The sequence below is a fragment of the Telmatherina bonti genome (assembly GCF_933228915.1).
Source record: "Telmatherina bonti genome assembly, chromosome: 18".
In the NCBI taxonomy this organism is placed as follows: domain Eukaryota; kingdom Metazoa; phylum Chordata; class Actinopteri; order Atheriniformes; family Telmatherinidae; genus Telmatherina; species Telmatherina bonti.
This window is the reverse complement of record NC_136616.1, coordinates 6,705,582-6,728,053: the sequence shown is the minus strand read 5'-3', so window position 1 is coordinate 6,728,053 and position 22,472 is coordinate 6,705,582. Positions and strand designations below refer to the sequence as shown.

Below are 22,472 nucleotides of genomic sequence, written 5' to 3'. Positions count from 1 at the left end.
CAGCAATTTCTGGTAATATGCATTAATCTGCAGTATTCTGTGTCCATCTGTGGTAATCTGCGGTAATATGGGTTTATCTACAGAAATCTACAGGAATATGTGGAAATCTGTGTTGATCTGCAATAATCTGCATTAATCTGTGGTAATCTGAGTCAATCTGTGTGAATTTGCTGATCTGCAGAATGACCACAACAACTTGTTAACATATTAAAACAAAAAGAAAATAAAAATACATTTTTTTTTATCCCAGAGAAATTTTATTGTAGTTATAAAATAATAAAAATAAAATAATAATAATGTGTAAACAACACTTATTACTGTGTTAATAATCCTAATTTGGCGTTATTTGTTTGGCCCGCCTACTCTTGGTTCTCGCACCACTAGAAAAACGTGGACATCAGTGAGAGCATCACTGAGCAGATGTGATGGCTGTGTCTACAGCCACACATGGGTAATATCAAAGTGCATCACACACACATATTTATTTGTTCAACCAGGGTTTAATTTGCAGAACCAATATTAGACATCTTTTTCATGTAGCATCACAGCTATTCTGAAAAAGCGCGCATTTTAGTTTACGTTGTGATGGTTTTCATTTGTTTTTTCCTTGAGTTCCAGCAGCTCCAGTCCCTTGGCTGGCAACCAGCAGGTGGCCACGGGGTGGAGCCAGCTAATTGGACCGAACCAGTGGCAGAAATGGGAGGGGGAATTTAGGGTTTTCTTCTGTTCATTTAGTTAGGCTTTTGTGTGTCATCCCCTTTGTCTGTTTTTGTTTGGGCTGATCAGCCACTATTTAAGTTTCCCCTTGTGTGTCATTCATTAGGTCGTTTGTTTCATTTTGTTGCTTTAGTTACTTCTGTTACAAATTCTTTGATTATAGTTTTGTTAAGTTGACATCTTTTATAGGCCTGATTTATTCATTTATGTTAAAACAACTTTTTCTTTTTTGGGTCAAAATAAAAAAAACCTATTTTTGAACTTTAAACCTGTGCCAGACTGTGCGTCACTGCTCGGCCCATCACAGCAGACAATGAGGAATTTCAACAACCCTAAAATAAAGACATGAAATTACGATGAAGCACATGGTTTTAATGTTTAATACAGTAATATTTCTTTTCTTTTTATTTAATTTCAATTTAACAAAATAAAATATTTTATCAAATTTATTTCATTTAAATTTTTTCATTATTTTTTCCTTTTGATCCAAAACACTTAATATTTATAAGAATTTCTATTTTTTAAAATATTTTTTATTTAGATTTTTTTTCTACTCATTTGAAATTTTCATTCAATAAAGTTCTTTAAATTTAATTTAGTTTCATTCAATGAATTTAAAAAAAAAAAAAAATTAGCTAAATAGCCATTATTTACTCATGTTTATATTGCATTAATATTTTATTCTTTATGTTATTTATCCTGCTACAGAGAAACTGAGTGGTGTTTACCATCAGCAGAACCAGAAACCAAAGTTTCATCCTGGTATCAGTACATTTAGCTAGAAGCTCTCTCAAATAGTCCAGTGCCATGAAATTCCAGTTCTCATCTCCTCATTGAGCCTTTGGGGCCACCGTAGTTAAGCCAGGTGGTGAGGAGAGAGTTTAGATGAGACGGATTAAGTTACAGATTTTAAACCTTTTATTGGAAAATTCAGCTGCAACTTTACAGTTAATAAAACCAATACTTCATCTAAAAAGGCTTCATCTATAGAATAAAGCTGTCCAGCTGTAAAACCTGGATTACAGCGTATCCGTCTGGTCCACTCGCAGCAGGAAACTACAAACAGGAAGCAGTTTTTTCCCAAAGGCGTCAGGAATTCCTGAATTTGGCCGCAGGAGGGGAAAAACCACTTCCTGAACCAGCTTGGGTCTGTCTGCCACTCACTTATAAACTGTCAATAAAAATGGACCTTCAAGACACGTGTTGGGTCGGAGCAGCTTCAGAACATGAAAACATATGTGTAGCTGAAAGAGCCACTGGTTTAACACGGCTCATGTAGGTCGCTTTCAGTCTTTAACTCTTTATGTCTGCTAATAACCGCAGTGACCATTAAACCTTCACGTCTGGGCCTTGCAGGCTACACTCACTGACAACTATCATTATTATTATTATTGTTGTTATTCATCAGCTGTTTTTGTGTAATCTGTTCCAGAACTCGCCAGTCTTCTGCCGTTTGAAAGTCTCCAGGCCACCGTAGGCGACTTGGTGACCGTCGTGTGTCTGGCTTCTGCTGAGTCTCTCCTGGGGAAAGGAGTTTTTTCTCAGAGTATTTCTGGAGCTACCACACCCACTGCTGCTGTAAAAAGACAAGATCTGTTATTGGCAGAGGGATAGTTAGTAGTTTGGCCTTCATGGGGGAGATGAATGCTGAGCTTTATTGTCTGGTTTTGCTGCTCACAGATGTGGAAATGGTCAGTTTGGCGTAATAAAAGAAGCATGTCAGGCTCTGCCCCATCTTTTCTGCTTTCCTGCAGGATAAAGAGCTTGACTGAGTCCTTTCACTGCAGGCGACACAGAAAGCTGCTTTCACCCCTCTTCAGACTATTTTCAGCGTATGATTTTCTGTTGCTTAAGTTGCAATTAGACCTAAAAACTGGCTCACAGCTGGTTTATTCGTGGAACTGCTGTTAGACGCTCCCTCAAAGCTGTTTGTGAGCTTTGTGACATGGTGCATCATCCTGCTGGAAGTTTCCATCAGAAGATGCTCCACTGTGCTCAGAAAGGGATGGACATGGTCAGCAGCAGGACTCAGGTAGGCTGTGGAGGTTAAACCACGTCATGTTGGGAAAATCAAACCCAAAAATTGAAAATCTGGATTTTTTGCTTCACAATTTTAAAATAGATTTTTTTGTTTTTGTTTGTTTAAAAAAAATCTTTTTTCTTTTTTTTTTTTTTTTATTCATAAAAATAATCCATTATGAAATATTTGTCATTTTCATTTTTTTGATTGATCTTTTCTTCTTGGGTGTTATAGCAGCAGAATGATGGTCTGGCTACTGTGGTTTATTCCTCATTTAAATCAAGAAAAATGACGAGCAAAAACAAAGTTTTGTACATTTTTTTGTTTGTTTTTAATCTACAAAAATCAGCAATATCAAAGAATTGTGAGAATCACAATTTAAAATTGAATTGGCACCAAAAAAACTCGGAATTGAATCAGCAGAAAAGCGTATCATCACAGCCCTACAAAGTTCCCAGCAAATCCTGAGGATCGCATCTGAAAGTGGAGCTGAAATGTTGCCGACCAGCAACGTTTTCCGGGTTTTTAGACAACATGACAGCAACGCTGGAGTTACATACGCACAGGAAAACATCTTGCATAATGAATACTAAATAAACACGTAAAATTGGTATTTATTAACTTTACCATAATATTAACCTGTGATCAACATTGTCAAAGCTTTTTTAATGAGACTGCTGGCTGCCAGGATGGTGATTCAGAAGAGAGGACGATAAGGGAATGTTCATCTTTACATGGTACTAAACTGTATCTATGTGTGAGCTTGGTTTCCTTAGTTGAAGTAAAATATTCTGCAGCATTTCCATTAAAACTTCTGTGTACTATCTGCATCAAGACACGCTGTTCCACTTTAAACCAACTGACTCTCAAACTGGGGAGGCTCAGGACGAGACAAGCGTTTGTCTTCCTAGTTTATCTTTGATGGTCTGAAGGCTGTCGTAGAGGTTCGTTCCAGCTTCGTGTTCAGACACCCGGAGTATAGAGATGTGTCATTCATGAACGAGCCGGCTGTAAGAGCCAATTCTTTCTGCAGAACAAGAAGAACTGATTCCGCCCTAAGAGAACCCAGTGATGGGGACAATACGAGGTCCATGCGAGGAAAGACGAGGATCGGACCACTCTGTAAAGACAGAACCAGGTACATTGGGTACGCAGAGAGAACTGGAAGCCAGGGTTAGATTACAGGTGCATCAGGAAAAGATGGAGACGAGTGAATTAAAAGTGTAATAATAATAATAATAATAATAATAATAATAATAATAATAATAATTATAACAGAAATTGGCCTGTTTTTACTAGATGTGGTTCCGTGTTCAGTTGTTTTGATTATATTATCAAACACTACATTAAAATGACATTTTATAGAAAATGTATAAAACTCCGTCTCTTATAATAAAAAAAATGTTTATTAACTTACAAAACACTTATAAATGATAAATGAGACTAAAATAGAAGCTTTAAGAAGCTTCAATAAAGAGCCATTTGGGAGCCGAAAGAGTCGACTCTTCTGAGCGAGTCAGTCAAAAGAGTCGACTCTTCTGAGCGAGTCAGTCAAAAGAGTCGACTCTTCTGAGCGAGTCAGTCAAAAGAGTCGACTCTTCTGAGCGAGTCAGTCAAAAGAGTCGACTCTTCTGAGCGAGTCAGTCAAAAGAGTCGACTCTTCTGAGCAAGTCAGTCAAAAGATTCGACTCTTCTGAGCGAGTCAGTCAAAAGAGTCGACTCTTCTGAGCAAGTCAGTCAAAAGAGTCGACTCTTTGAAAAGAGTGTACAACAGGTCTCTGCAAAGTTTTTAACCTTGAAGTGATGCAAGAGCTCTCAGAAACTGTTCGTATAATAGGTTTAGATGATGGTCAAAATTAATTTGGTAAATAAACGTGTTTTAAGCGTTTGTTGTAGAAAAATAAACAGAAAAAAACTTGGCAGGTAGACGTGAAAAGATCATTTTAACTTGGTTTGTTTTTGGATAAATCGTGTAAAAGGGGCCTGTTCATCCTGGATTTCCCTTCTTCCTGCTTCTTTTCATTCTTTTATTTGGATTTGTTTGTTTTTGTTGTTTTGTCTCAAGAACAAATTAAATAAACCAAATGTATTGAGATGCAGCCATGTGATTGGCTGATCAGATGCGTGAACAGCCGTTAAACAGGCGGAGCAGGTAAACTAGACGGTGGGCGTTTGTGCAGCTAATCTTCTGTCACTTTGGGGGTTTTGCAAACACAAACCTGCTGGCGGTCGCTCTGCTTGGACACACGTCCTGATGTCCTGCTGCTGTAAAGGTCTAACCACAACACGAGCCTGAGTTTCCAGTCATCACTTCCTTGTTTCATACTGAAGTGTAACTGAATGCGCACACACACACACACACACACACACACACACACTTTCCCACTCTACGTTGAGCTGTCCTTTGCTTTCATTTTTCACATTTCTGAGCACAGACCGGGTGAGTCATAGCAGTTTGGCAAGAAAAGCAGTAATATGATCCACATTAAACCACGACTGCAGCAACATTCTGGTTAGCGTGAAGACCTCGGCGCTGCTGCATCCATATTTACTGGGAAAAAAACTGGACTCTGAATCACGAACTTTGACACACTTGTTCACCAGTTTCAGCAGTAGAGATCTCATGTATGTTTACTAAATATAAAGCAGGGTAAAATAAAAAAAGCTGACAGGAAACGATGCTTGAATGGAAATCACACATGCATGAAAGAAACTCATTTCACGCTCAAGCTGTTGCTTCCAAATCACATTCATAACAAAAATTTGCCAAACAAATGAGTAACCAGGAGCATCGAGGTACTTAGAGCTGAAAACTACTCTGAACAAGGCGTTTATGACTCCAGTGTTGACGTGCATTAAGAAAAGAAAGTAAGGCCCCCAGCAGGGCCTCCTTTCACCTGGCCTGGTCTTCATATCAGTTAGCCCCAAGGCTAACTCAGCAGCACCGTTCTCCACGTAGCAGAAAATGTTTTCATTTTCAGTCGACATTGTCGGAATCAGCAGCAGAAACTCTGCAACCAGCAGTCTAAATTACTGCAGACCACCACAGACCCATGGGCCGTGCACGCAGGCTGAAGGTTCCTTTCTGCTCCCTTACGTACCCACATACCCTTCAAACGCTGTCCTGCGTCGCTGTCATAAGTCGCTGTCCTACGTCGCTGTCCTACGTCGCCGTCCTACGTCGCCGTCCTACATGGCTGTCCTACATGGCTGTCCTACGTTGCCGTCCTACATGGCTGCCCTACATGGCTGTCCTACGTTGCCGTCCTACATGGCTGCCCTACATGGCTGTCCTACGTTGCCGTCCTACATGGCTGCCCTACATGGCTGTCCTACGTTGCCGTCCTACATGGCTGCCCTACATGGCTGTCCTACGTTGCTGTCCTACATGGCTGCCCTACATGGCTGTCCTACGTTGCCGTCCTACATGGCTGTCCTACGTTGCCGTCCTACGTTGCCGTCCTACATGGCTGCCCTACATGGCTGTCCTACGTCGCCGTCCTACGTCGCCGTCCTACATGGCTGTCCTACGTTGCCGTCCTACGTCGCCGTCCTACGTCGCCGTCCTACATGGCTGTCCTACGTTGCCGTCCTACATGGCTGTCCTACATGGCTGTCCTACGTCGCCGTCCTACATGGCTGTCCTACGCTGCCGTCCAACATGGCTGTCCTACATGGCTGTCCTACGTCGCCGTCCTACGTTGCCGTCCTACATGGCTGTCCTACATGGCTGTCCTACATGGCTGTCCTACATGGCTGTCCTACGTCGCCGTCCTACATGGCTGTCCTACGTCGCAGTCCTACGTCGCAGTCCTACGTCGCTGTCCTACTTCGCCGTCCTACTTCGCCGTCCTACTTCGCCGTCCTACGTCGCTGTCCTACTTCGCGGTCCTATGTCGCCGTCTTATGTCGTCGTCCTATGTCGCCGTCCTACATCTCTGTCCTACGTCGCCGTCCGACATCTCTGTCCTACGTCGCCGTCCGACATCACTGTCCTACGTCGCCGTCCTACGTCCCTGTCATAAGTCGCTGTCATAAGTCGCTGTCCTACAACACTGTCCTACAACACTGTCCTACGTCGCCGTCCTACGTGGCTGTCCTACATGGCTGTCCTACTTCGCTGTCCTGCATCGCCGTCCTACGTGGCGGTCCTACGGCGCGGTCCTATGTCACGGTCCTATGTCGCCGTCCTACATCTCTGTCCTATGTCGCCGTCCTACATCGCCGTCCGACATCACTGTCCTACGTCGCCGTCCTACATCACTGTCTTATGTCCCTGTCCTACATGGCAGTCCTACGTTGCCGTCCTACGTTGCCGTCCTACATCGCCGTCCTACATGGCTGTCCGACATCACTTTCCTACGTCGCCGTCCGACATCACTGTCATAAGTCGCTGTCCTACGTCACTGTCCTACGTCGCTGTCCTACGTCACCGTCCTACATGGCTCTCCTACTTCGCCGTCCTACGTCGCCGTCCCACGTCGCCGTCCTACATCACTGTCTTGCGTCGCTGTCCTACATGGCTGTCCTACTTCGCTGTCCTACGTCGCCGTCCTACGTCGCTGTCCTACGTCGCTGTCCTACGTCGCCGTCCGACATCACTGTCATAAGTCGCTGTCCTACGTCGCTGTCCTACATGGCTCTCCTACTTCGCCGTCCTACGTCGCCGTCCCACGTCGCCGTCCTACATCACTGTCTTGCGTCGCTGTCCTACATGGCTGTCCTACTTTGCTGTCCTACGTCGCCGTCCTACGTCGGTCGCTGTCCTACTTCGCCGTCCTACGTCGCCGTCCTACGTCGCTGTCCTACGTCGCTGTCCTATGTCACTTTCATGTGTCTTTTAGGTTGCCATGGTTGTTAAGTTCATCCACTAGCGCCTCTAGAAAGTTGTTTAAAAACATCCAAAAAAGCAGAACAATAAAACCACTAAGGCCCTGTCCCAATACCCACGCTACACCCTACGGTCCTCTCTGAAGCGTGCACCTGGTAGAGGTGAACGTAAGCGTTCGAGGTAACCAGCGTGGGAAACAGCACAACTGGGAAAGTGATGGTTAACTGTGCGACATTTGTGTTGCTTTTTGCAGCTGAACCTGATGATTAGACTGCAACAAACAACCATTGAAAGAGGCTCATACAGCAGACTTGTGGCTGCAGATCAGGTTGCGAGGCGTAACCATCAATGCTGCATGCTGGAAGCAAAAGTGACACAAAGTTCACATGACTCTCTGACTTTGTTCATTTTACACACAGAGTTAAAAACAACACATGTGAACTTGTGATAGAGCAGGTAGTTCCACCCAGGCATGTTGCAGTTTCTCCTATTAGTTTTCCTCTTGTGGGCGCCGACTGATAAACATCCATATTCTGCAACTGTTGGTCCGTCTTCTGTGTAGAGTACAAATAGCACCTCCGTAGTCTCATAAACATAGCTCTTCATTATATCTTAATTCTTTATATTTTGTTGTGGACTTCGTAATCTTAGATCTTTTGAAGTACATAAACCACCGTTTTCTCATCAATTTGCATCCAGGAGGCGTCCGATCCAGATGCCCAAGCCACCTCATCTGGCTGCTCTGCGTGTGGAGGAGCAGCGGCTCTACTCTGATCTACTCCTGGATGAACGCACTTGTTTCTTACTCCTGGTCCTCAAGTATCACTGCCCTGCATGTCTTCAATGTTCTTCTACTCCAACACACCTGATTGGCATTGATGAACCTCATCACCAAGTTCTTAGCAAGCCTGCTAATAAGACAGTCACTTAATCCAGGTGTGTTAAAGTAGAATTATCTTATTGCAAACTGCATATAGCAAATAAACGTCTATGATTAGTGTCTTCCAGAGCTCCATGGACGACTTTCACCAACGAAACCTACTCTCAACAGCAGCTGTCCAGCAACCAAAGGGCGGCTTGGACGCCATTCTTTCCATCTTTTAGCTGGTATTTTCACGGGAAATGAAAAGTTAGTTTACATGCAGCAGTCTGTTTAATTCGCTGTTATCCAACCGTATCGTCAGACTTCCTGATTGGCCGATCCCGCCCTGGCAGCGCTGAACAGGCTATTATTATATTATGATTCAGCTTGTTCAGGAAAAGTAATCAAATTAATTTGCTAAAACATATTTTGCCACTGAATCACAGAACAAAGAAGAGAGTGTGAAACCTGACAAACTTATGTGGTATGTAGCTGTCGAGCCAAAAGATCCTCAAACAGAAAAATGTGATCATCTCATTTATTTGCAGATGCGTCGGGCTGACTGAAGTCTTGTTGCGAGTCTCTCTGCAGTTATCCAGTCTCTGTTGTCATTTGTTGGTGCACCAGTTCACAATAAACCCATTTTGATGCAGCTCCATCCCAGCCAGACATCCAGAAGCAGATTTCGCTTCATCTGTACTGCATCTATCTACATCTGTGATGCATACACTCCATGCATGTTTTTTTTTTTTTTATTTCTCCACTTCTCAGAAATGAAAGCGTGCAGTGCGTATTAGAATATCTGCTTCACACTGTAAAAAGCTAATTTAACATATTTAGCATGTCCCTCCCACTCACTGGTGGTGCGAGAAGAACCTCAACCTCAAGGCGCTGAAGCTTTTAGCGCTGTTCTTTGATTTGCCACTTCCTATCATCACGTATGCAACAGCACAAGAGTTTGAGGCTGAGAAGAGATGCGACAGCATCTGTGAGAATGCTTCTCTTCTTCCTCTGCAGCCACACAGCTGACAGACAGAAACACTCATTACAGAGCTGTACTCCTTGCTAAATACAAAAAAAGAAAACGTTCAGGGATGGCGACAGGGAGTTGATGAAGACAAAACAAAAACTGCTCAACAAAGATGAGGAAGTGCAGTCAGAAAGCAGCTCCAGAACAATGAGAGGGACGTGTGGTCAGGGAGGAAAATGATCACCAGTTCAAGGGGGATCGGACTGATGGAGGTCTGGACAGAGTGAATGAGATGAAAATGTTCTTCAGACGGTTTAGTTCACCTCCTCTCTCCAGTCCAACTAACCAGAAACTCTCCATGATCCACAGCTTTCCTGTCACACCTCCACTCTGTCACATTCCATGGACCTTAACACAACCTCATCTCTCTGGACATCGTCTGTCACCACCTCTAGCCCGTCTGTCTCCCGAGACCTCCTCTGTCTCCACCTCTAGCCCGTCTGTCTCCTGAGACCTCCTCTGTCTCCACCTCTAGCTCGTCTGTCTCCTGAGACATCCTCTGTCTCCACCTCTAGCTCGTCTGTCTCCTGAGACATCCTCTGTCTCCACCTCCAGCTCGTCTGTCTCCTGAGACATCCTCTGTCTCCACCTCCAGCTCGTCTGTCTCCTGAGACCTCCTCTGTCTCCACCTCTAGCTCGTCTGTCTCCTGAGACATCCTCTGTCTCCACCTCCAGCTCGTCTGTCTCCTGAGACATCCTCTGTCTCCACCTCTAGCTCGTCTGTCTCCCGAGACCTCCTCTGTCTCCACCTCTAGCTCGTCTGTCTCCTGAGACCTCCTCTGTCTCCACCTCTAGCTCGTCTGTCTCCTGAGACCTCCTCTGTCTCCACCTCTAGCTCGTCTGTCTCCTGAGACCTCCTCTGTCTCCACCTCTAGCTCGTCTGTCTCCTGAGACCTCCTCTGTCTCCACCTCTAGCTCGTCTGTCTCCCGAGACATCCTCTGTCTCCACCTCTAGCTCGTCTGTCTCCTGAGACCTCCTCTGTCTCCACCTCTAGCTCGTCTGTCTCCCGAGACCTCCTCTGTCTCCACCTCTAGCTCGTCTGTCTCCTGAGACCTCCTCTGTCTCCACCTCTAGCTCGTCTGTCTCCTGAGACCTCCTCTGTCTCCACCTCTAGCTCGTCTGTCTCCTGAGACATCCTCTGTCTCCACCTCTAGCTCGTCTGTCTCCTGAGACCTCCTCTGTCTCCACCTCTAGCCCGTCTGTCTCCCGAGACCTCCTCTGTCTCCACCTCTAGCTCGTCTGTCTCCTGAGACCTCCTCTGTCTCCACCTCTAGCTCGTCTGTCTCCTGAGACATCCTCTGTCTCCACCTCTAGCTCGTCTGTCTCCTGAGACCTCCTCTGTCTCCACCTCTAGCCCGTCTGTCTCCCGAGACCTCCTCTGTCTCCACCTCTAGCTCGTCTGTCTCCTGAGACCTCCTCTGTCTCCACCTCTAGCTCGTCTGTCTCCTGAGACCTCCTCTGTCTCCACCTCTAGCTCGTCTGTCTCCCGAGACCTCCTCTGTCTCCACCTCTAGCTCGTCTGTCTCCTGAGACCTCCTCTGTCTCCACCTCTAGCTCGTCTGTCTCCTGAGACATCCTCTGTCTCCACCTCTAGCTCGTCTGTCTCCTGAGACCTCCTCTGTCTCCACCTCTAGCTCGTCTGTCTCCTGAGACCTCCTCTGTCTCCACCTCTAGCCCGTCTGTCTCCCGAGACCTCCTCTGTCTCCACCTCTAGCTCGTCTGTCTCCTGAGACCTCCTCTGTCTCCACCTCTAGCTCGTCTGTCTCCTGAGACATCCTCTGTCTCCACCTCTAGCTCGTCTGTCTCCTGAGACATCCTCTGTCTCCACCTCCAGCTCGTCTGTCTCCTGAGACCTCCTCTGTCTCCACCTCTAGCTCGTCTGTCTCCTGAGACATCCTCTGTCTCCAACTCTAGCTCGTCTGTCTCCTGAGACATCCTCTGTCTCCACCTCTAGCTCGTCTGTCTCCTGAGACCTCCTCTGTCTCCACCTCTAGCTCGTCTGTCTCCTGAGACCTCCTCTGTCTCCACCTCTAGCTCGTCTGTCTCCTGAGACCTCCTCTGTCACCACCTCTAGCCCGTCTGTCTCCTGAGACCTCCTCTGTCTCCACCTCTAGCTCGTCTGTCTCCCGAGACCTCCTCTGTCACCACCTCTAGCCCGTCTGTCTCCCGAGACCTCCTCTGTCACCACCTCTAGCCCGTCTGTCTCCCGAGACCTCCTCTGTCTCCACCTCTAGCTCGTCTGTCTCCTGAGACCTCCTCTGTCTCCACCTCTAGCTCGTCTGTCTCCTGAGACCTCCTCTGTCTCCACCTCTAGCTCGTCTGTCTCCTGAGACCTCCTCTGTCTCCACCTCTAGCTCGTCTGTCTCCTGAGACCTCCTCTGTCTCCACCTCTAGCTCGTCTGTCTCCTGAGACATCCTCTGTCTCCACCTCTAGCTTGTCTGTCTCCTGAGACATCCTCTGTCTCCACCTCTACCCTGTCTTTCTCCTGAGACATCCTCTGTCTCCACCTCTACCCTGTCTTTCTCCTGAGACATCCTCTGTCTCCACCTCTAGCTCGTCTGTCTCCTGAGACATCCTCTGTCTCCACCTCTAGCTCGTCTGTCTCCTGAGACCTCCTCTGTCTCCACCTCTAGCTTGTCTGTCTCCTGAGACCTCCTCTGTCTCCACCTCTACCCTGTCTTTCTCCTGAGACATCCTCTGTCTCCACCTCTACCCTGTCTTTCTCCTGAGACATCCTCTGTCTCCACCTCTAGCTCGTCTGTCTCCTGAGACATCCTCTGTCTCCACCTCTAGCTCGTCTGTCTCCTGAGACATCCTCTGTCTCCACCTCTAGCTTGTCTGTCTCCTGAGACCTCCTCTGTCTCCACCTCTACCCTGTCTTTCTCCTGAGACATCCTCTGTCTCCACCTCTACCCTGTCTTTCTCCTGAGACATCCTCTGTCTCCACCTCTACCCTGTCTTTCTCCTGAGACCTCCTCTGTCTCCACCTCTACCCTGTCTTTCTCCTGAGACATCCTCTGTCTCCACCTCTACCCTGTCTTTCTCCTGAGACATCCTCTGTCTCCACCTCTACCCTGTCTGTCTCCTGAGACCTCCTCTGTCTCCACCTCTAGCTCGTCTGTCTCCTGAGACATCCCCTGTCTCCACCTCTACCCTGTCTTTCTCCTGAGACCTCCTCTGTCTCCACCTCTACCCTGTCTGTCTCCTGAGACCTCCTCTGTCTCCACCTCTAGCTCGTCTGCCTCCTGAGACATCCTCTGTCTCCACCTCTACCCTGTCTTTCTCCTGAGACATCCTCTGTCTCCACCTCTACCCTGTCTTTCTCCTGAGACCTCCTCTGTCTCCACCTCTAGCTCGTCTGTCTCCTGAGACCTCCTCTGTCTCCACCTCTACCCTGTCTGTCTCCTGAGACCTCCTCTGTCTCCACCTCTACCCTGTCTGTCTCCTGAGACCTCCTCTGTCTCCACCTCTACCCTGTCTGTCTCCTGAGACCTCCTCTGTCTCCACCTCTACCCTGTCTGTCTCCTGAGACCTCCTCTGTCTCCACCTCTAGCCCGTCTGTCATTTTGTGTGTGCTGGAGCTGGGAAACATGGAAAACCTGCAGGATTGCAGAATGACCAAACTGAAAGAGATCTATCCATCTTTGTGTGTGTGTGTGTGTGTGTGTGTGTGTGTGTGTGTAACGCGTTAATGATAAAACTATTGATGCATTTAAAAATCTATGTTTTTAATCAGACCCTGCATCATATATTTTCATTTTTCTTTTTCTTCTAATTTACACTGAAATACAATGAAACACATTTCACAGACACTAATTGAGACAAAGTTTATCATTTTAAATGTTTTGGGATTTATTAATACACTTAAAGTCATTTAAATTAACATCTGTGCTTTTTGGGGCAACTATAGTTATATGATAAAAATACAATGAATCAATATTAATTATTACAAAGCCTGTAATTAATTAGATTAATTTTTCTAATGAAAGTCGTCGTGTGTGTGTCCGCCCGCCCCCTAGCTCAGCCATAATTTTCATAATTTGCAATATATGAACACAGTTATAAATAGGATTAATGTGATCAATGAACTAATTTGTTTTAATTATATCTGAAATAATTATGAGGAACTGAATTGGACTGAACGTTGTCCGTCAAAGAGCCTTTAGATGACTGGATTCAACTAGACTTAGCTAGAATCTGCATTTTTCTATCTACAACGTAGAAAAACAACATTTCTTTGATGCACGACATGGCGAGGACACGTGAAGTAGGTACGGACAGGAATAAATTCTGGCGCGGGTCTGAGGGGAAAAAGACTACCATGTTGCTGACGTGAAGATCTGGTTCACTGGAGACCAGAACAGTAACCCATTAATCTTTTTAAGATGTTTTTGTTCTTTATATTTTATACATTTAGTGGTTTTATTAGAAAATGAAACAGGAAATGTGTGGAATGATGTGTGGACTTCCAAGCAGATGCTCTGCTGCACTTTCCAGCGTTTACATGACGAAAAGCTGCTGAAACGGCTGCTGCTGTGCAGTCTGCGTTCCATCCACCAGAAGGTCTAAAACCCAGATGTAGTCCTGTAACTGCTGTAAAACAGTAAATCTGACGGAGGCCGAGACAAATCTCACATGCTTTCTGCTGGTTAAAGCTGATATGTAGAGAACAAACCAGCGATTCGCCCTGCAGGGACAAAAATCATGAGGATCCCACAGTGAGAGCTGTTATTACCAGAGTTTTTCTTTATAATTTATATCCGTACTACAGCAGGGATTTCCAAGAGACTAATAAAGGCCTTCTGTAGCTTTTTTACCCTCCATGTCGACTTTAAGGAGCATTAATGTGTTTTAATTCGTCCAACAATTAAAAACAAGCGACAGACTTGTTTTTGGGTTAGCATTTCAGAAGCAGCCTTGATGGTAAACATCCGGACTTGAGGACCAGGAAGAGATCTTAGCCCACCATATTCCAGCTGCACCATTACAGCATTCAGACGAAGAAACCAACAGAAACACTGCGACGTGCTGATGCAACTTCCTGCTGTGTCTGCACAAATAAAGGCCTGAATGAACTCATTCAGCTCCCAAAAGACGGACTCCGGGAGGCCACTAGACCTCGGAGTCCGGGAGGCCACTAGACCTCGGAGTCCGGGAGGCCACTAGACCTCGGAGTCCGGGAGGCCACTAGACCTCGGAGTCCGGGAGGCCACTAGACCTCGGAGTCCGGGAGGCCACTAGACCTCGGAGTCCGGGAGGCTACCAGACCTCGGAGTCCGGGAGGCCACTAGACCTCGGAGTCCGGGAGGCCACTAGACCTCGGAGTCCGGGAGGCCACTAGACCTCGGAGTCCGGGAGGCCACTAGACCTCGGAGTCCGGGAGGCCACTAGACCTCGGAGTCCGGGAGGCCACTAGACCTCGGAGTCCGGGAGGCCACTAGACCTCGGAGTCCGGGAGGCTACCAGACCTCGGAGTCCGGGAGGCTACCAGACCTCGGAGTCCGGGAGGCCACTAGACCTCGGAGTCCGGGAGGCCACTAGACCTCGGAGTCCTGGAGGCCACTAGACCCCGGAGTCCGGGAGGCCACTAGACCTCGGAGTCCGGGAGGCCACTAGACCTCGGAGTCCGGGAGGCCACTAGACCCCGGAGTCCGGGAGGCCACTAGACCTCGGAGTCCGGGAGGCCACTAGACCTCGGAGTCCGGGAGGCCACTAGACCTCGGAGTCCGGGAGGCCACTAGACCCCGGAGTCCGGGAGGCCACTAGACCTCGGAGTCCGGGAGGCCACTAGACCCCGGAGTCCGGGAGGCCACTAGACCTCGGAGTCCGGGAGGCCACTAGACCCCGGAGTCCGGGAGGCCACTAGACCTCGGAGTCCGGGAGGCCACTAGACCCCGGAGTCCGGGAGGCCACTAGACCCCGGAGTCCGGGAGGCCACTAGACCTCGGAGTCCGGGAGGCCACTAGACCCCGGAGTCCGGGAGGCCACTAGACCCCGGAGTCCGGGAGGCCACTAGACCTCGGAGTCCGGGAGGCCACTAGACCTCGGACAGCCGAGCAGCAGAATCACCTGCAGGCAATGCAACACATGCAACCCTTAGAAAGATGGGCGGAGCCTCCATGGCGTCACCCGTAGGTTTCTGAAGAGCTGAACTGAAGCTCGGTGGGCGGTTCCTACCATCACCATCTAGGCAGCGGCATGCGTGTCGTCTCACCCAGAAAATACAAATATGGGCAAAGAGGTGGAGCTGAGAGGGGGGCTGTGAGCGTCATGGTGGATGATTGACATCGAGGGAGCTTTCTGTAGCTAAGAGCTAACCGAGCTAACCCGGAGCTAACAGGAGCTAACCAGCTAACGGAGGTAAGCGGGCTAAAGCTAAGTCACGTTGTTAACCAGCTAAAAACCGCGGTTCTACGTTCTTCTGACTTGAAGCGGAAGATCGGGTACCTGTCAATCAAAAGGAATAAGGATATGCCGAACTTTAAGATTAAATTACTTTTTTAAAAAATTCACTCAACCCACAGTTGTCATGAAGGTAAACCTGACCTGTCAAACCGAAAATGGATTTTCTAACCAGGCTGTAAACATGTTTATTTCTACTGTAAACATTCAGAAATGCTGCGAAACGTCCACAACATGTTCAGATGCTTCAGCCCGTCTGTTAACATCCAGACCCTGTAGGATCCCTGACTTAGCAGAAACGTCCTCACTACGACCAGGAATCTGGACCAGAGAAGTCCTCATCAAGACCAGGAATCTGGACCAGAGAAGTCCTCATCAAGACCAGGAATCTGGACCAGAGAAGTCCTCATCAAGACCAGGAATCTGGACCAGAGAAGTCCTCACTAAGACCAGGAATCTGGACCAGAGAAGTCCTCACTAAGACCAGGAACCTGGACCTGCAACCACTGGACCTGGCTTCTGAACCAACCAGATCCCTTAGGTCATCAGGACCAGGTCTAAGTTCTGGTTCCAGAGTCAGGACCAAACCTGGAGGCAGCGTTCAGGTTTTCTGTTCCTCACGTGGACCAGACTCCAGAAACCTGCAGGTCTGCAGAAACCGCTTCAGATTTCTATTTGCTGCTTTTTATTAGAAACAACTTTATTTCTCCTCCATTCAGTTAATTTTCTCTCTTTTTATTTCATTTCTCTCCTAAAGTCCGTTTCCTGCAGCAGCTTTTCATTTAAAACCCTTTGAATAGTTTGGTTTTATATCCTGCCAGCAACACGGTGGTGTAGCAGGTCAGTGCCGTGGCCTTGGGGCAAAAAGGTCACTGGTTCAAGCCTCGGGTGACAAAAATACAAATATTTAATTAAATAAAATCTGGATTTTATGCAGTTTTAAAAACCAGTTGTGAATCTTTATTCTTCTTAGCCAATAGAGACTGCTGCTTGCAAGTTGGACAAGTTTCTGCAAACGTGTTTCTGTTGTTCCAAACCTGGAAACCATATTTTCAGAGTTCACAGTCACCCTGCGGGTTAACTAGTGCAGGTTAACTAGTGCTGGTTAACATCTGGAGCAAAGTGCGTGTGTGTGCGTGCGGGGGGGGGGGGGGGGGGGGGGGTCTCTCCTCACCTGGAGGGGAGTGAAACCACGCTGCAGGACCAGCTCTGTGTGATGTGTTGGTGCAGATCTGTCAGCTGACAGTGAAACTCAGACTCCTCATGCATGACCCGCTGCAGCAGCATCACACCCACGTGACGCGTTTTCAGGACAACAATCCACGTTTTGTTAAAAACACGCAGGGAAGTTTATCCCCGTCATAACAACCCCAACCCCCCCTTCACCGACAGGAGCTGCCAAACAGGCAGCATTCCCTCCCCAGGCAGATGCTGGCAGCAAACCCATGTGATATTTACTGCTCTCTCGCGCATGCATCACTTTACAAGGCAAGTAAACACAACATCAGCACAACAGCTGGCTGCACGAGCCCAACAGCAGCGGTATTGTCTAACCCAGCTGCTTTTACAGCAGGAGGGGGTCTGCTGCACGTGCAGGGTGTGTTTCCAGTTTCTGCTTTTCCTCAGTTTGTTTTTTACTCCTAAACGCGGTGCGGGAGATCCGCTGTGGGGGACTGCGCGGGAGATCCGCCAACGTGGACCCTCAGTGGTGCATTTTGCAAACAGCGAACGAGCATGCAGCAGGGAAAACAGAGAGTAAACTTGCAACCAGCATCGCGACAACTTCCACACACCCACGCACGAGCGCGGCTGTCCCGTCCCGCGACGCGCCCTCCGTCACACTTTATCTCTAAAACCAGGAGAGAAGCTGCAGGTTCCACAGAAGTGGAAGAAGGTCTGCGTGCAGCGAGCAGAAGTGAACCTGTTTTGCATGTAAACGTGTTTTATGATCCTGTTTTCGCATCAACCATCTTCCATAAGCAGAGAATGCGGCAGCAGAGGCGCCTTCCTGCGCAGAAAGCGTTGTTTAGCGGCTCCACAACAAGCCTAAAGCTCACTAACTGCTCCAACGTCCCAGCGGTGCGTTTACTGGCGTGTAAAACAGAAAACTTTGCTTCCTTTTTACCTAAACAGCATGGAAAGTTCCCTGCACGCGCTGCCGCAGTTTCCTCCAACCCACGAACCAACCAGCATGGGTTAGTTACCAGCATGGGTTAGTTACTCACCTAAACTGTTAGTTGATGAGTCCATAATCCAAGTCCAAACCCGAAGCGAGGTGCAGTTTGTGCCGGAGGTGAAGTCTGCACTAAGGTGTGTTTTCCATGCTGACAGAGGAGTGTCTCACACACACACGCACGCACGCGCGCGCGACTTGTGTCAATTTCACAGGTTTGTAAAGAAACCGGAAACCTGATTTTTTTCCCCCTCTAGATAATAAATGGCATGTAAATAATACCTCATTTAATTAAGAACTACCCGTTTTAAATAATGTTGAGCTAATGTGAATATTGTTTTATAATAAAAAAAAATAAATAAAACAAAAGAAAGGAATAATAGCTCGCGCCAAAGCGTTTAACAGGAAGCGATGATAACGGTTAATTTGCCGCCATCTTTGTTAACTCGCTAAAATTTTATTTTTCCGCTTTTTGCGGTTCAGTTGTGAATAAAAGTGGCACAAAGCTTCCGTGTGGAAGTTTTTCTGACTTTATTTTTCTCAGCTCTGGGTGAAAACATGACTGTCTGGAGGTTTGTGGGGATTTGTCGCCACCAAACGTCGCCGTCGTGAAGTGCACGCGACGCCTCGTGCTGCGCGAGCTCCACGGATTATGTTCCTTCCAGATTAACCTGGATTCTTTTGTTCATTCAAAATTTAATTTCCACATATGTTTAAACTAGATTCTAATGTATGCTTTCTCTGTTTGGATTCAATTCCTTGTTTTATTATTTAAATAAAACCATTTAATGTAAATGTGGTCAGTGTTTTTATTTGTTTATGGTGAACAGTTTTATGATGGTGTCTACTGTTGGTTGCTCCTCAGAATATCTGATCGTGTGTTATTTTTGGTGTTACCAGTCCAAAGTAGGATCATTATTTTAATCCTATTTATTTGAATTTATTTGTATTTTCATAATTCCTGCCAACATCCATCTAAATTAACTCAGTGAATCGTTTTCTTTCCCTCTTAAAAACAAATAAGAAACAGTAGCAACATATATATTTGAATATTCATTTGTTTAAGCTGTCGGCTGACTTTTTCCCACAGGGCTGTGTGGTGTTAAGGATTTATATATTTTGGTTGTTGGTTGGTTTTCTGGTCCGTCTCCTTGTCAGAAACTGTTCTCCAGTTTAAACTAACAGACCCTGAGGTCAATACGTTGCTGTGTTAATCTCAGTGTATTTAATCTTTGACTTCGCAGAGTATTTTGTTGTGAAGCGGAATTTATTTCAGTGAAATTGAAGTGTAGCGGTACCATACTTTGTTGCTGTGTTTCCGTTTCTGGGGGAAGGAAATGTGTGTAGGAACACGGTTTTCCGCCGGCTTCTCAACATGGAGGCGTCCGTGGAGAATGATCTGTGAAGGAGACTCATTTCTGCTTGAGTCTGTCAGCATGGAAGGTATGGATTTATTCACTTCTTCTGTTCATTCCAGTCCAACATTTCCTCTCTAAGGACAGATAGATGCCATGATGTGTCCTCCACAGTCCAGACCCAGATGGACTGAAGAACCATGAGGTGTCCCCGATGCCTCCTGCAGCTCCGGGCTCTCAGGCTGCAGAATCAGCCCTGCAGGCCCCCCGCTGGGTCCGGAGCCCTGATCCGGTCTCCGCAGTCCTGCAGGCTCCCCGCCGGGTCCGGAGCCCTGATCTGGTCTCCGGCCTCCGGGCACCAGGTGAGCTTCTGTCAGACATGCATGACTTAATGACTGATGAGTCAGTTGTTCCTGTAAAAGGCAGATTTCTTGCTGTTTATTTGACCGTTTGAGGCAGTTTTTCTCAGAAGGGACCAGAGGAAAAACTGTCTTCTCTTGTCCTGTAGCCCTGGAGGACTTTCCACAGCAGTCCAGCTTGTCCAAAGAACCGACCTCCTCCTGCACGGTTTGTCAACGAAGACCACAAGACGGTGGGGAAGTCTCTGGCCACCCATGATGACCTGTTTGAGCAGATGGCCCGTGAGTCCAGAACCAAGACCACGTTCAACAAGGTGATCGACGTCTTCATCAGGACAGACATCAGGCGGCGAGGTCACGTGGAGTTTATCTACGCGGCTCTGAAGAAGATGCCGGAGTTCGGAGTGGAGAAGGACGTCGCTGTGTACAACAAGCTCCTGGATGTTTTTCCCAAAGAGGTGTTTGTGCCCAGAAACTTCATCCAGCGGATGTTCAACCACTACCCCAGGCAGCAGGAGTGTGGCGTCCAGCTGCTGGAGCAGATGGAGAGCTACGGTGGGTGTTGGCTGGAAGCAGACATCCCATCTGGGAAATGTTCCTGTGACTGTTTACATGTCCCCATTCCGCAGGTGTGATGCCCAACGTTGAGACCAAAGTCCTGCTGGTCCAGATCTTTGGAGAGAAGAGCCACCCAATCAGGAAATACCAGCGCATCATGTACTGGTTCCCCAAGTTCAAGCACCTGGACCCCTTCCCCGTCCCCCAGCAGCTGCCTGAAGACCCGGTGGACCTGGCCCGCCTCAGCTTGACCCGCATCGCCAACGACCTGGACGCCAGAGTCACCGTCTACCAGGTTTATTTTATTTTATTCATGCAGGAAACCATGTTGCAGTGTAATATATTGAGGAAAAATTGTGTGTGTGTGTGTGTGTGTGTGTGTGTGTGTGTGTGTGCGCGCTCCCCACCAGCTGCCCTGCACAGACGTGACGGAGAGCGGAGAGGAGATAACGCGTCCTCACATCGTAGGTATGGAAATGTCTCGGCGAGAAGCTCGGTGAACTTTTCCAGCAGGAACTGATCGGTTTTGTTCCGATTCCTCGCAGGCGTCCAGAGTCCCGACCAGAAGCAGCTGCTGGCCCAACACAGTCCCAGCAAGCCCGTGTTGGTGGAGGGGCCCTTCCCACTGTGGCTCAGGAAGACCTGCGTTCACTACTACGTCCTCAGAGCTGACCCGACGCCGCCTGAACAGAAGGTCAGGAAACATCCAGACATACGTCACATAGAGACACTTGGATAGTTTTATGTCTGAAGAAAAACAAGATGATTGTTGCTGTGGAAGCAGACCTAAAACCGCTGCGGGTCCTGCAGACGCCGCGGGTCCTGCGGGTCCTGCAGGCGCCGCGGAGCAGGAAACCTCTACGACCTGTGTGACCGTGGTCCTGCAGTTCAGAGTGTGAGGACCTGATACGGATCCAGTTCTCACACTCTGAACTGAGCAGGTCGGTGAGGAAGACGTGATCAGTGATGATCCAGGACCGCTTTAGACCGGCCTCCATCAGGATCTCCGTCTCGCAGGTGGAGGAGCCCTACGACCCAGAGAGGTGTTTGGACTATCCTCTGCAGCTGGACCTGGATCTGGACCGGGACCTCGGGGACGACGAGAGCTTCGACGTGGAAGACTGTAAGAACCCTGCAGCTGTGTGAGCCGCAACCAGCGGAGCGCTGTGTTTACGCCGTGTGTGTGTGTGTGTGTGTGTGTGTGTGTGTGTGTGTGTGTGTGTCCAGTGGACGAGGGTCCCGTCTTCGCCATGTGTATGACCAGCCAGGGAGACCAGGCCACCCTCAACCAGTGGATCTCCGGCCTCCAGGAGGACAACCCCATCCTGGGTCAGGTCCCCACCCTGTTCCGTCTGGACCCTGGACCCCGCGAGCTGCGAGGAGCCGCCGAGGCAGACCACATCCAGCGGCCCGGTCCAGAAAACCCAGAACCTGGTGAAGATGCTGATGCTGCTGTGGAGGAGGAGCCCAGGAGGAGCCAGGGGATGAAGAGGTGAGCTCCTGGAGGAGGAGAACTCATCCTGGCTCCGGGTTCCTGGTGTCCTCAGGATCGGTCCAGGTCCTGCTGAGGACACGCAGCCTCATCGGTCCAGAACCTGCTGAGGACGCGCAGCCTCATCGGTCCAGAACCTGCTGAGGACACGCAGCCTCATCGGTCCAGAACCTGCTGAGGACACGCAGCCTCATCGGTCCAGAACCTGCTGAGGACGCGCAGCCTCATCGGTCCAGGTCCTGCTGAGGACGCGCAGCCTCATCGGTCCAGAACCTGCTGAGGACGCGCAGCCTCATCGGTCCAGAACCTGCTGAGGACGCGCAGCCTCATCGGTCCAGGTCCTGCTGAGGACGCGCAGCCTCATCGGTCCAGGTCCTGCTGAGGACGCGCAGCCTCATCGGTCCAGGTCCTGCTGAGGACACGCAGCCTCATCGGTCCAGGTCCTGCTGAGGACGCGCAGCCTCATCGGTCCAGAACCTGCTGAGGACACGCAGCCTCATCGGTCCAGAACCTGCTGAGGACGCGCAGCCTCATCGGTCCAGGTCCTGCTGAGGACGCGCAGCCTCATCGGTCCAGAACCTGCTGAGGGCGCAGCCTCATCGGTCCAGAACCTGCTGAGGACGCGCAGCCTCATCGGTCCAGGTCCTGCTGAGGACGCGCAGCCTCATCGG

At 48.5% G+C, this 22,472-nt stretch overlaps 2 protein-coding genes across 3 annotated transcripts in view; one reads left to right on the top strand and one right to left on the bottom strand.

The window, feature by feature from the left end:
• eml3 (EMAP like 3) overlaps positions 1-18,199 on the bottom strand; it is a 67,234-nt gene extending 49,035 nt beyond the window's left edge. Inside the window, exon 1 of the mRNA XM_079257652.1 lies at positions 18,090-18,199. Coding sequence (XP_079113778.1) covers positions 18,090-18,114 — 25 coding nt within the window. The 5' untranslated portion in view covers positions 18,115-18,199. The remainder of the gene's footprint in view (positions 1-18,089) is intronic.
• A 1,165-nt stretch (positions 18,200-19,364) lies between these two features.
• Positions 19,365-22,032, top strand: ecsit (ECSIT signaling integrator). 2 transcript variants are annotated; one of them, XM_079257552.1, is made up of 8 exons: positions 19,365-19,480; positions 19,567-19,754; positions 19,901-20,306; positions 20,381-20,604; positions 20,720-20,777; positions 20,855-21,003; positions 21,327-21,432; positions 21,537-22,032. In XM_079257552.1, exons 2-8 carry the CDS (start codon positions 19,593-19,595, stop codon positions 21,803-21,805), a joined length of 1,374 nt encoding a protein of 457 aa, XP_079113678.1. In that variant the 5' UTR covers positions 19,365-19,480; positions 19,567-19,592; the 3' UTR covers positions 21,806-22,032. The 2 variants fall into 2 exon arrangements, with proteins under 2 accessions (XP_079113678.1, XP_079113679.1); XM_079257553.1 differs by having other exon boundaries at positions 20,720-20,773; positions 21,537-21,715.
• The last annotated feature ends 440 nt before the right edge of the window (positions 22,033-22,472 follow it).